This window comes from Hydractinia symbiolongicarpus, chromosome 3, assembly GCF_029227915.1.
Source record: "Hydractinia symbiolongicarpus strain clone_291-10 chromosome 3, HSymV2.1, whole genome shotgun sequence".
Classification (NCBI taxonomy): Eukaryota; Metazoa; Cnidaria; class Hydrozoa; order Anthoathecata; family Hydractiniidae; genus Hydractinia; species Hydractinia symbiolongicarpus.
In genome coordinates, this window is record NC_079877.1 from 26,830,400 (window position 1) to 26,842,696 (window position 12,297).

The following is a 12,297-nucleotide window of genomic DNA, read 5'->3' on the forward strand; positions in this document are numbered from 1 at the left end:
TTTTGCGCTATAGCGGAAAATGTTGTAAAATAAAAATGAGTCTTAATACGCTTTTACGAACCTAATATTTTTGTTGCAAAAGGTTTGTTAGAAACAATTTTAAATTAAAGAATTAGAACTTTTACACGATTCTCAATTTGAGGATATTAAAGTCCGACCAACAGACGATGAAATGTCTATATCCAATTTAGAGAACAAAGAGGAAGAATATAGAAAACAACATTCGCTTGGGTTGGTAAGGAAAAAAAAGGTCCACTTGAACCTCTCACTTATGTATGTACTTAAAGCTCTGCTACAGTTTGTGGTTGATCAGCTCAGGTTAATCAGTTTATTGAGATAAATCCTGGAATAACATTTATAAGAATAAATAGACTAAACCACAAATCCGCTGTCAAAGTTTTTCAAACAACAACACTGTATAAGCTGAGACAGATGTTTTTAACTGACTTTGTTTACAATTAGATATAAATAAGTTGTGAAACGTGAAGTAACAAGTATATTATATAAAAGAAGTCAAAATGCTGATGTGGTTGTTCTTCATGTTACTCAGCCAAGGTAAATAAACTTTATTTTTTGGTTGGAGTTTTTTTTCGACATGTAAAACACAGCTATTCATCAATTATGTATGATCGTGAACGATTGCGGCCTCTGAATTGTGAAGAAATAAGTATATTTGCGCGATATTTTAGTTTGATAAGACCGTCCTTGAAGTAACTATTTTCGGACACTGTCCTTTTGCACTTAAATGATTGCATTTCAGCTTGTGTATCGCGATGAAATATCCAGTTAGCTAAATTTTTTGCTGACTACAAAAAATTGGCTTGTCTGACCATTGATTAATGCAGAATTTCAACTCACATATTTTTTTCCCTCGAAACGGATCTGGTTTGAACGAAAATCAAATTTTCAACGAACTTGATTGGTATTTTTTTCAGATTCTGTGTTTTCTTTGGAGAGTATAGGAAATAGTTAAAGTCATTGTAACTTTTACTCGGAATGGAACGACAAGGAACGAAATTGAATGAAAAAGATAAAAAATTCCCAAGTCACGTGTTTAGAAAATAACTTCTTGCATGCTCAGAAAAATGTCCGATTCAATCCGATTTGTTCAAAGGTAAAAGACATTTCAGTGAAAATTTGTCTCAAGCAACAAAACATTTTAATACTTGTGAAATGTCAACATCGACACCTGGCTTCTATTTTCCTTTTTTTCAAACTGGAGCACAAAGACGGTTTTTGATAGGCCGGTAAAATTTTAAAAACCAAGTAAGACAAACTAGAGAAAGTTCGTCCACTATTTTCTCTGGTACAAAATAGGCAGCTTTGCTTAATATCCATTGGATGAAGAAGACAAATATAGTTAGCTATTATTGTTGATACACTTGATTCTTTAATCAAGGATCAAGTCATTGACAAAGTTTGTTTTTGAATGCAATCAAATTTGACACTGTCCATCGGTGATGTATCGAGTTTAGAAAATGTTTAGTTAATATATTAGTCCCTACAGTTAACTCCCGGTAACCCAAACCTCTAAAGACCAGAGAAAACAGTTTGACTTAGCGAATGTTCGACTTAAGCGAAACTCCCGGTAATTTTCTTTAGACTCTATAAAATTTACAAATGTTACAATCTAGTAAGTTTTCACTGAAAAAAGTTTCGTATGTCAGTTTGACTTAACCTTGTGCTTCCTCAACAACTTATTAGGTTGATGTGAAGACATTCTCTGTTTCCACTAAATAACATATACTCCCGGAGCTTTATGCACATCATTAGATTGCGGGCGAATTAGCTCATTTGAAGCACCATCATCTGTGTCTTTATCTGCAGGATGTTCGGAGTTCGAGTTAACGAGTAGTTTTTATAAGGAAGCATTAAGACATTTCCAAGGTACCGTTGAAAACAGTTTGAGATAATAAAAGTTTAACCCTATTCGGTCCGGGGTTTTTCGAACATACTATGACCGGGGGGGGGGCGGAATCCGCCCCCCCTCAATAACTTTTCATAGGGTTGTTCAAATTGAATCAAACTTGGCACACTTATAGTACGTCATAAAAGGAACAAAATGGCGCCAAAAAAAATTTGCTTGCGTCAGCACATTTTCTGTGACGTCATCAAAAGCTTGAAAATTGTTAAAAATGCCACTATCTGCTTAAAATATAATTACTTTTGTTCTAGAGCGAATTTTTACATTCTGTTTGAAGTTTCGGAAAGCTAAATAAAAGTTATTTAACATATCTTCCGGTTTTTACATGGATCGGATGAAAAATTGCCAAAAATTGCCCGAAAATCCGTTTTTTTCCGATTTTCGGGTAAAATCCGACAAAATCGGGAAATCGGATTAGTCACGTGTTCAAATTATTCCAAATGATTCTTCTTGATGAAACAAAGTTGTGTTGCAAGTTTCAAGTTCTAAGGATAATCCTAACAGGAGTTATTATATTTTCCCCATTATAAGGATTTCATAGAGATTTTTAGGGGTAGTTTCGAGTAATGGCCAATATCAAAGCCTCTGAAAGGTATGGGACCTAAAAAATTAGCATGCAGGTGTCTAATAGATAAATGTTGAAACTCAGTAAGTATCATAGCCATATAACAAAGCAATCAGGAGTTATTAAAAAAAAACCGTCAGGGGGGGCGGAATCCGCCCCCCCCGGACCGAATAGGGTTAAATTGGCCCGTGTTCGAGTAACCGGGAGTCTACTGTAGTCGTTACCATGCAGAAAATCAAATTTTTTTCGCCCATCCTTTATTTTGCGGTCCTCAGATTATCACCTGTCATGCTTATTTCAGACAACGCTATTTTGTGACCGTTAACATAAAGTAGCGATTTAGCGATCATTTTTAATAACATACGGTTGTTACAATAGAGAAATGCAATTTTAAATTGATTTATAGATTGTATACTTTGCATCCCATTATTTTGAATTCTTGCATTCTTAGGTACATCAAGTTTAATTCAACACGGAAAAATAATATTGTTATTTGATCATTACTTCCGAGCTGAAGTGGTCATCAATGCAACATCAAAGCCTGTTCTCGAATGGTATTTGGATGATGAATATCTAGGCTACGGGTATTCTAGAAATATATCAACTAAAAGCTACGTGTTTGCTACTGACTTGCATGAAGAAACCTCGTGTGGAAAAACGTTACGTTACAAAGCTGTAACAAAAAGAGATGTACTGTTAAATGAAACCTATCTGGATTTTGAATGTAAGGAATAATTTCTTGAGCCTGTCGATGTTAATCATGCAGAATGATGAACTCGCAGCAGTCTGGTTGTTGTTAGTCTTGTTAGTAGTAACTGCCACTCCCTCCGAGTGAAAACGAAATCAATTTTTAAAGCCAAATTTTTTTTTTAGATCAATAAAGAGTTGTGCATACCATAATTTTTTGCTAATCCACTTTTTGTTTCACAAATCAGCATATTTTTACACAATTTTGCGAACGGTATTTTTACAAAATACCATTCGCAAAAATAATATCCGTTAAATATAATTTTTTGGGCTCGCGAAAATTCGTAAATTTTAGGTAGTTAAAAAGCTGTCTGATTGATTGACCTTTTCAGTCAAGATTAAATCCTAGACCTTCTTAGATCTATATCGTTGTTTTTTTTATTGCTTTTGTTGTTTCAGTGTATCGAACATTTTAAAATTTGTTTATAAGCAAAAATTTAAGGGAAAAAGGAAAATTTCCAGTTGTGCTGTTACTATTATATGAAAATTTCTAACATAATATCAATAGTTTTATAAAAAAAGATAAAAAGCTTTGCAACGTCAGGAAAATAAATAAACAAAATTTGTTTCTCTAGGATATACACGCCCATAACATACCGCATTCATTTATTAAAACTAATCAAATACTAGTACTAATAAAAGCCATATTTTTTTCATGAACAGGTCATGGTCACATTCACTATCTTAACATACCAGTTTTTGTTGGATCGACTTCATCAGTAGTCATTGCGTTTATCGGACTTTTTGTACTGGCTTATTTTGTACTCAAGAAAAAAGGTAAGAAAATAAAAATAGCTTTTTTAAAACTGAATTGGTTTTCCTGGGCAGTATTGACGGCGTTGAACTTTACACCACATGCAAAAAGATTTGTAGCTACGATTCGGCATTTGTCGTAGTTGTTGTAGTTATAGACGTTCGTCGTTGCAAAAAGATTTGTAGTTACGATTCGGCATTTGTCGTAGTTGTTGTAGTTATGGACTTCGTCGTTGTCGTTTGTCGATGTCCTTTCCGTTTGTCGTTGTCGTTCGTCGTTGTCATCGATGCTTTTGTTGTTGTTTACTATTACTATTTTAGGCAAACAAGTGAAACAAAGCTTGGAAGAAAGAAAATCACAATGCAAGAAAACAAGGCAAAAACAGTGTGTGGATACTGAACAATACCTTCTTTCAGTTCCATGTGGTGAAATTGAAAGGCTGTCTATAGTGATTGATGAAGCATAAATACAGGGAAATAGGTAATAGAGAACATACAGAAATGGAGATCCAAAATAAACATTTGCGAGATGATTAAACCTGATCATCGCACGTGACAGACATTGCTCGCAAACACTTGTTAAGTGGTCACATGACTCAACCAGATGATAACATAATGTCACGTGATCAAAGAGTAGTTTAAAAGAAAAGTGCACTTAAACCACGTTTACTCCACGATAAAATTGTTCCAACATATTGTATTTTTAAAAAATTTGGTTGGGAAAAATTTTTCTTATAAAATAAAGATATTCGAAGGGCGAGTAAATCTTATTTTTATAGATATTAACTGCCTGCAATTAAAACCCTCCTTGGACATAAATGCAATAGTAATAATGTTTGTTTTTTGCATATACGTTGTGCCGATAAGCGCCCTTCTGTTCTCGAGGAAAGAGGGGCGGGGGGCTATTGTCGCCAGGACATACACAATCTCGTTCTTAAGGCTTTTTGTCTCTTACGGGCTTTGTTCTTAACTCCCCGTCAGATGTGCTAGATCCTGGATTGAGGTTGACATCTAAACTTGTGTAATGCACGTTAGCCTGTGGCTGCGAGTCAAGTTGAAATGGAAACACCTTTTTAAGTTACTAAGGTTCCCCTGATTTCACGTATTTCGTTATAAAATCAATCATATTTTATTATTCATTTATTAAGGTTTGGTAAAATTCTTGGTAAATCATTTTGATGAGAAAAAGATAAATTAATGAGGACCTTGTTCTTGCAGTTATGAAGGCCTCTTCTTTTGAGGGTAAAAACAGTGAGCATCTCGATGTACAGGTCAATCCAATTTCTAGAATCTTGGACAAGATTGGTTTGTTGAGATTACGACGGGATCAAGAGTCCGATGAAGGAAATCATTCAAAAACACTATATTTTGAAAGGGTCAGAATAAAAGTTATTATTGGGAGAAAAGATTGTCTTTGGAGATAGAAAAGAAAAAAGATCAAGATAAGATTTACAAAGAAGCACTGCAACTTTCAGTTACTGTCCAGGAATAGGAAGACAACATTAGATGATAAGAAGTTGCCAATAACACCATGATACTAGAACATCAAAGAAAGATAGCCAGCTCTATCGATTTTTTAGGTGTGAGTACGTCACAGAAAAAAAAGCCTCGAGGCAGTTGCTTCTGGAAGAATGCGATGCTTTATTAGCCAACGATGATGATGTTGGTAACGCACTTGACCTGAAGATAAAAATCACAAAATCGATTTTTAAATTTCAGTATTATTGTCGCGTCACAGTTTCAAATCCTTAGGGGTAAGCCGAATAAAATGTCTTGTTTCACCTCTATCGAAGGGACTACGGAGCATAAGGAAGCCTTAACGTCATAATTAAATTTTCCTTTTTTAGCCTGCTTCGCACATTCATTTGATTGTCTGCATAACAATTCATGTTTGTTGATAGTCAAACACTTGAACTCTCTCAATAACGTCTTTTGACTGCTTACCTCTCTGCTCTTTCTGTACAGTGTCTCTTTTTTTGACTAAGTTGGCTACTCTGGCTATGGTTTGAACTTTAATTTAGGCAACCAATACATCTTTTGTAGTGATTGTGTAGTTCCCAGTTGTTGTTTGGTACCGCATTTAATTCGCGGTTTCCTTAAAATTAGTATTCACGGTATTCACCATAGCCACCCATGTCTCCTCACTATGTTCTTGGTTAACAGAATCATCCAGATTGCTCCTACTTCTTCAACAAAATAAATGGAAGTTTGATGTGCTGTCAAAGTCGTTTCAACAAAAACTTTTTAAAAAGCTGCATATGGAGATGCGTCATTTGGGTTAAACAAGGCTAAATGGAAATATAACCTAAACAAGTTGATTTTTGCCTACAACTGCACCAACAACTCAACAACAGGGGTTTCTCCTTATTTTTTTATTAAAAATCCAAGCTGCCAATTGACCTAATATTAACCACAGAACAAGCAGAGACAGAAAATTATCCTGCATACATCAAAAAATGGAAGATCGAAATAAAACTATCATATGGGATTGCTTCCAAAAACTCGAAGAAACACAATTTAAATAGGCCTTTGCTATTAACACTGCAGTCTTGTGATAATGCACTGACGCAAAATTGTCGCCATTCCTACTGGAAAGACGAAATTACTGTCGTAGTTGAAAAGATTGGTGATGATGGTGTTGTATACAAAGGTCGTTCTGACGGACAACAATGGTAAAACAAGAACAGTACATGGTAACCTACTGCTGCCCTGTGATGATCTGCTTGAAAATTTCAAATGGTGCTGGCTATTACACCTGCGGAAAGGTTTGATAAAAGGACACAGATAAGTTGCAAAGAAACACCAACAGTCAGACATTGAGATCCAGTAAAAGGTCTCAGTAAAAGGTCTCTGTAACAGGTCAAATCACTGTGTGAAGTAGATGTAACGGATGATGTTGATAACAGTTATGAATGATGATGGGAGAAGGATCTCCCGAAACGTCGCCTACTAAACTATCATGTTCAAGAATTGATAAACTTTCCACAGTAATATGAATACTGAACAGAGAAACCGAAATAATATCTTCAATAACAGAAGAAGTTGTTGTAGAAGAAAGAAATGGATCTATAAAGTTGCTTTTCAACACAAACACAAACACAGCATACATCCACAAAAACTGCTATTGGTTTATTCATTCCAGCACATCATACAGGCTGTAAATTTCAGGAATGTACCTTAGTTATTAGGGTGTACTGCATCCACTATACTGTGTTGTGTTGTGTTGATGTATAAATATGTGCAATCATCGCCACTATTCTGAAATATGTTACGACGTCACTGGAAAATGCAACCACGACAACGAGGTTATGCAATATGACGTACGACAAATATTTTCAGTCGAGATGAGTGTCGGGCTGTATCTATATATTAATACGCCTTGTGTGTGTGTGCGCACGGTGAGGCCACGTCACACAAATCACAGGTCACTTTCTTACGACGTGGCGTTACGCTAAAATTTACCAAGTTAAAGAAAACGCAAATCAGGGGGTTACTATATAAATATTTAATTCTCTTTTCTTATTTTTTTTTTAAAATAAAACTCTTTTTCCTTACTCATTAAAATTAATTTTTATTTTAATTTCAAATGGTTTTATTTGTTTTTTTGTTGTAAAAGCCCGCTGGTCGTTTAAGATAGAATAATTAAATTTTACCCCCGGTTTACCATGTGCGCGCCGTATCTCACGGAAACAAAGTTTATTAACTGAAAAATGAAAACCGAAGCGAAGAAAGTTGTCTCTTTTTCAAAGTAATCCTGAAAAAAGTTATTTCAAACAAGGTTTACTCATCACGAGGTTAGATTAAAGCTTATTTGTTTCTTCTATCTTTTTTGTGTTCTGGGACCGAAGTTGCTTTCTTTTAAAAAAACTATCAAATTCGAATGATAATTCGAATCTAAGAAGTAAACAAAACAGAAGTAAACAAAACTGTTGTCATTGTAGAGCGACTGTTGATGTCGAGCGAGAATAAAAAAAGTTTATGTTGTTGCCAGAAATATTTGTTATAAAGAAGAAAGACGTACGATAATATAACGTCAAAAAGAGAACTGATTGGAAATGTATCAGACAATTGTAGCTAGCTATACATTTTCAATTTGTTTTCTTTGGGATGAAGCGAAGTTTAATAATCGAAGTAAAAAACTGATTGGTCTTTTATCCAGAGACGCTAGCTAACTGAGAAAGCCAAAGAAAGGCAGGTGTGTTGTTTAGTTTATCTGGTAAAGAGATAAGTTTAGGTGTGTAACGTTTTTTTTTAACCGTTTTGACTTTCAGAGCTCAGCTTTTCCTTTAAATTTTTAGTTCCTTGTTGAGTCTTGAGCGTAAATGCGTTTTCTTTTGACACAATTTTTATAAGAATCTATAATGTAAAGCGACGTTTTTAAGTCGTTTACACGCTTCCAGCTAAACTTTCCCTTTAATATGAAGTTAAATATGTTTTGTCTTTAGCCTGAACATATTTAACATTTTTTGTAAGAATATACTCTAAACAATGGGTCAGAATATCCTAAGAATATGTCTAAGCTTGGTTGTTTCTTTTAATATAAAAATTTGTATGACTGAACCTTTTTCTCTCCAAAACAATGGGCAAGTACACCAGGGAAAGCTAAGAACATGAAGGCCGAAACGGGGAAAAAAAAACGCTATTCTTATAAAATACAGCGTGTATATAATAGAGAAGAGTTTATATAAAATGTAGAAAGTATTTTTTCGTTGTTACTGTTTTTAACGCTGCGAAGTGGTTGATGTCGTTATAATAAACCTTAATGTAAACAAAGTTAAATCAATGTTTACATTTGTTACGTTACCGTGTAAAATAATATTCGATTCTTCAATTCGAAAACACTGCATTGTTATCATGCACTGCACGTTTGCGCATTGGGAAGGTTGCTATATGCAATAGACTAAATAGCTAATTTGGTATGATGCATTAGAATCTGTACGTTGTGGAAACTTTGCAATAACCTTATTTGTGTGACTTATCGATTTTTTCTAATGTCTGGTATACCATTTTCCCTTTTATGTTTCGGGTATGGCAAAGCAAGTATATAGTTTTAACAGATTTGTTAGCCACCTTCGATTTTGTTAAACTTTTTGCATTTTTATTTGTTGCTGGACATTGTTCTGTTTCAGCGGGTACAAATATAATGCAGATTGTGAGCAACTTCAATCCCAGGGTTTTTTTCTCTTTTATTTTTTTTTTTTATTGCTGCACATATTTATTTTTTTGGACGTTTTGTTCTAGTGGTTATAAACTAGAATAATACAAATTGTGACTTTTAAAAATTCATATTACTGTGTTGTATGTTTTCGTTTGGTATCCCTTACATCGGTTTAATGAGAGATTCAGTGGATTCCCCCACGGGTATTCAGCTAGTCTCTATATTAATACGCCTTGTGTGTGTGTGCGCACGGTGAGGCCACGTCACACAAATCACAGGTCATTTTCTTACGACGTGGCGTTACGCTAAAATTTACCAAGTTAAAGAAAACGCAAATCAGGGGGTTACTATATAAATATTTAATTCTCTTTTCTTATTTTTTTTTTTAAATAAAACTCTTTTTCCTTACTCATTAAAACTAATTTTTATTTTAATTTCAAATGGTTTATTTGTTATTTTGTTGTAAAAGCCCCGCTGGTCGTTTAAGATAGAATAATTAAATTTTACCCCCGGTTTACCATGTGCGCGCCGTATCTCACGGAAACAAAGTTTATTAACTGAAAAATGAAAACCGAAGCGAAGAAAGTTGTCTCTTTTTCAAAGTAATCCTGAAAAAAGTTATTTCAAACAAGGTTTACTCATCACGAGGTTAGATTAAAGCTTATTTGTTTCTTCTATCTTTTTTGTGTTCTGGGACCGAAGTTGCTTTCTTTTAAAAAAACTATCGAATTCGAATGATAATTCGAATCTAAGAAGTAAATAACAAAACTGTTGTCATTGTAGAGCGACTGTTGATGTCGAGCGAGAATAAAAAAGTTTATGTTGTTGCCAGAAATATTTGTTATAAAGAAGAAAAACGTACGATAATATAACGTCGAAAAGAGAACTGATTAGAAATGTATCAGACAATTGTAGCTAGCTATACATTTTAATTTGTTTTCTTTGGGATGAAGCGAAGTTTAATAATTGAAGTAAAAAACTGATTGGTCTTTTATCCAGAGACGCTAGCTAACTGAGAAAGCCAAAAAAAGGCAGGTGTGTTGTTTAGTTTATCTGGTAAAGAGATAAGTTTAGGTGTGTAACGTTTTTTTTTAACCGTTTTAACTTTCAGAGCTCAGCTTTTCCTTTAAATTTTTAGTTCCTTGTTGAGTCTTAAATGCGTTTTCTTTTGACACAATTTTTATAAGAATCTAAAATGTAAAGCGACGTTTTTAAGCCGTTTACACGCTTCCAGCTAAACTTTCCCTTTAATATAAAGTTAAATATGTTTTGTCTTTAGCCTGAACATATTTAACATTTTTTGTAAGAATATACTCTAAACAATGGGTCAGAATATCCTAAGAATGTCTAAGCTTGGTTGTTTCTTTTGATATAAAAATTTGTATGACTGAACTTTTTTCTCTCCAAAACAATGGGCAAGTACACCAGGGAAAGCTGAGAACATGAAGGCCGAAACGAAAAAAACAAACACTATTCTTATAAAATACAGCGTGTATATAATAGAGAAGAGTTTATATAAAATGTAGAAAGTATTTTTTCGTTGTTACTGTTTTTAACGCTACGAAGTGGTTGATGTCGTTATAATAAACCTTAATGTAAACAAAGTTAAATCAATGTTTACATTTGTTACGTTACCGTTTAAAATAATATTCGATTCTTCAATTCGAAAACACTGCATTGTTATCATGCACTGCACGTTTGCGCATTGGGAAGGTTGCTATATGCAATAGACTAAATAGCTAATTTGGTATGATGCATTAGAATCTGTACGTTGTGGAAACTTTGCAATAACCTTATTTGTGTGACTTATCGATTTTTTCTAATGTCTGGTATACCATTTTCCCTTTTATATTTCGGGTATGACAAAGCAAGTATATAGTTTTAACAGATTTGTTAGCCACCTTCGATTTTGTTAAACTTTTTGCATTTTTATTTGTTGCTGGACATGCTTATATTTTTAAGCGTTCTGCTTCAGCGGGTACAAATATAACGCAGATTGTGAGCAACTTCAATCCCAGGGTTTTTTTCTCTTTTATTGTTATTTTTTTATTGCTGCACATATTTATATTTTTGGACGTTTTGTTCTAGTGGTTATAAACTAGAATAATACAAATTGTGACTTTTAAAGATTCATATTACTGTGTTGTATGTTTTTGTTTGGTATCCCTTACATCGGTTTAATGAGAGATTCAGTGGATTCCCCCACGGGTATTCAGCTAGTTAATAATTATTTACACTATTATTAAAGCTATTTACACAGTATCTTATTGCAATATTTGTGTTGTAATTCATGTAATAAAAAATGCTAAGTGATAGTTTTTGTTATGACGGTGTAACGACAGATTGTAGCCTGTTTTTTATCTAAACCAAAATGATGTTACTGATTGTTTGGGAAAAACATTTCTAAACGGCAGCATGATCTTTTAGGAATAATGTCCTTTGATAGCGCTTCACCCAGATTCATTTACAAAAACTTATTCCGTTAAATGAAAAATGTTGTCGCTGCCAAGCACACATATGTATCGCATTTCCTGTTTCCGCAAAACGACTTTCTTTGTTGCGGACAAACAAACAAAATAGAGAATCACGCATTCAAGCGGAAATATCTTTATTTTACTTCTATCTCAAAATTACCATCGTTGTGTAACTGATATTGCGCGCTCTTTTTATTTCAGTCACGTGACAATTTGTTCTGTAAATTCTCAAAGCGCGAAACTTTATATACCAATTCTCCTATCTATTCTTCAACAAGTGTTATTCACTTTGGGTGAAGTAATGATTTGGCAATGATAAATAATCCTATTTTTTCAAGTTAACAATCAGTTGAGCAGGAGTGGTACTATGTCTTTGCCATACAGTTTAACGTACATATGGAACAACTGCCTAACTGTGCATGAAAAGGCTCGCAGGCTGTCGTCATTTAAGTGATGACCATCAATTTTAATGATACGTTTTAAGATGAATCTTAATACATATGTCGTTTGTATACATTTCCATACATAAATCTCATTTAATCAAATCAGTCTGTTTATCTGGTTAACAACACTTGGTTTGTTGGTATTTTTATACTTAACCTTAACCGTGACGAAACCGGGTAGAAGTTTAGACATTTCTCTTCAAAGTCTTCATACACACATATATTTTGAATTT

At 33.8% G+C, this 12,297-nt stretch overlaps 1 protein-coding gene and 1 long non-coding RNA gene across 2 annotated transcripts; both read left to right on the plus strand.

The window, feature by feature from the left end:
- The first annotated feature begins 337 nt into the window (after positions 1-337).
- On the plus strand, positions 338-4,754 carry LOC130636545 (uncharacterized). The gene is made up of 4 exons (XM_057446298.1): positions 338-555; positions 2,941-3,213; positions 3,900-4,013; positions 4,311-4,754. Exons 1-4 carry the CDS (start codon positions 519-521, stop codon positions 4,454-4,456), a joined length of 570 nt encoding a protein of 189 aa, XP_057302281.1. The 5' UTR covers positions 338-518; the 3' UTR covers positions 4,457-4,754.
- A 2,322-nt stretch (positions 4,755-7,076) lies between these two features.
- LOC130636546 (uncharacterized) lies at positions 7,077-11,295 on the plus strand. Its single transcript, XR_008982273.1, has 2 exons — positions 7,077-9,795; positions 9,931-11,295. It is a non-coding gene; the product is annotated as an uncharacterized LOC130636546 (long non-coding RNA).
- The last annotated feature ends 1,002 nt before the right edge of the window (positions 11,296-12,297 follow it).

What these genes read in the sequence shown, in the direction of transcription:
- LOC130636545 (XM_057446298.1), top strand. Translation starts at nt 519, where the DNA reads ATGCTGATGTGGTTGTTCTTCATGTTACTCAGCCAAG. An exon ending in CTTCATGTTACTCAGCCAAG is followed by an intron (nt 556 to 2,940) that starts GTAAATAAACTT and finishes TTGCATTCTTAG; the next exon opens with GTACATCAAGTTTAATTCAA. An exon ending in AACCTATCTGGATTTTGAAT is followed by an intron (nt 3,214 to 3,899) that starts GTAAGGAATAAT and finishes TTTCATGAACAG; the next exon opens with GTCATGGTCACATTCACTAT.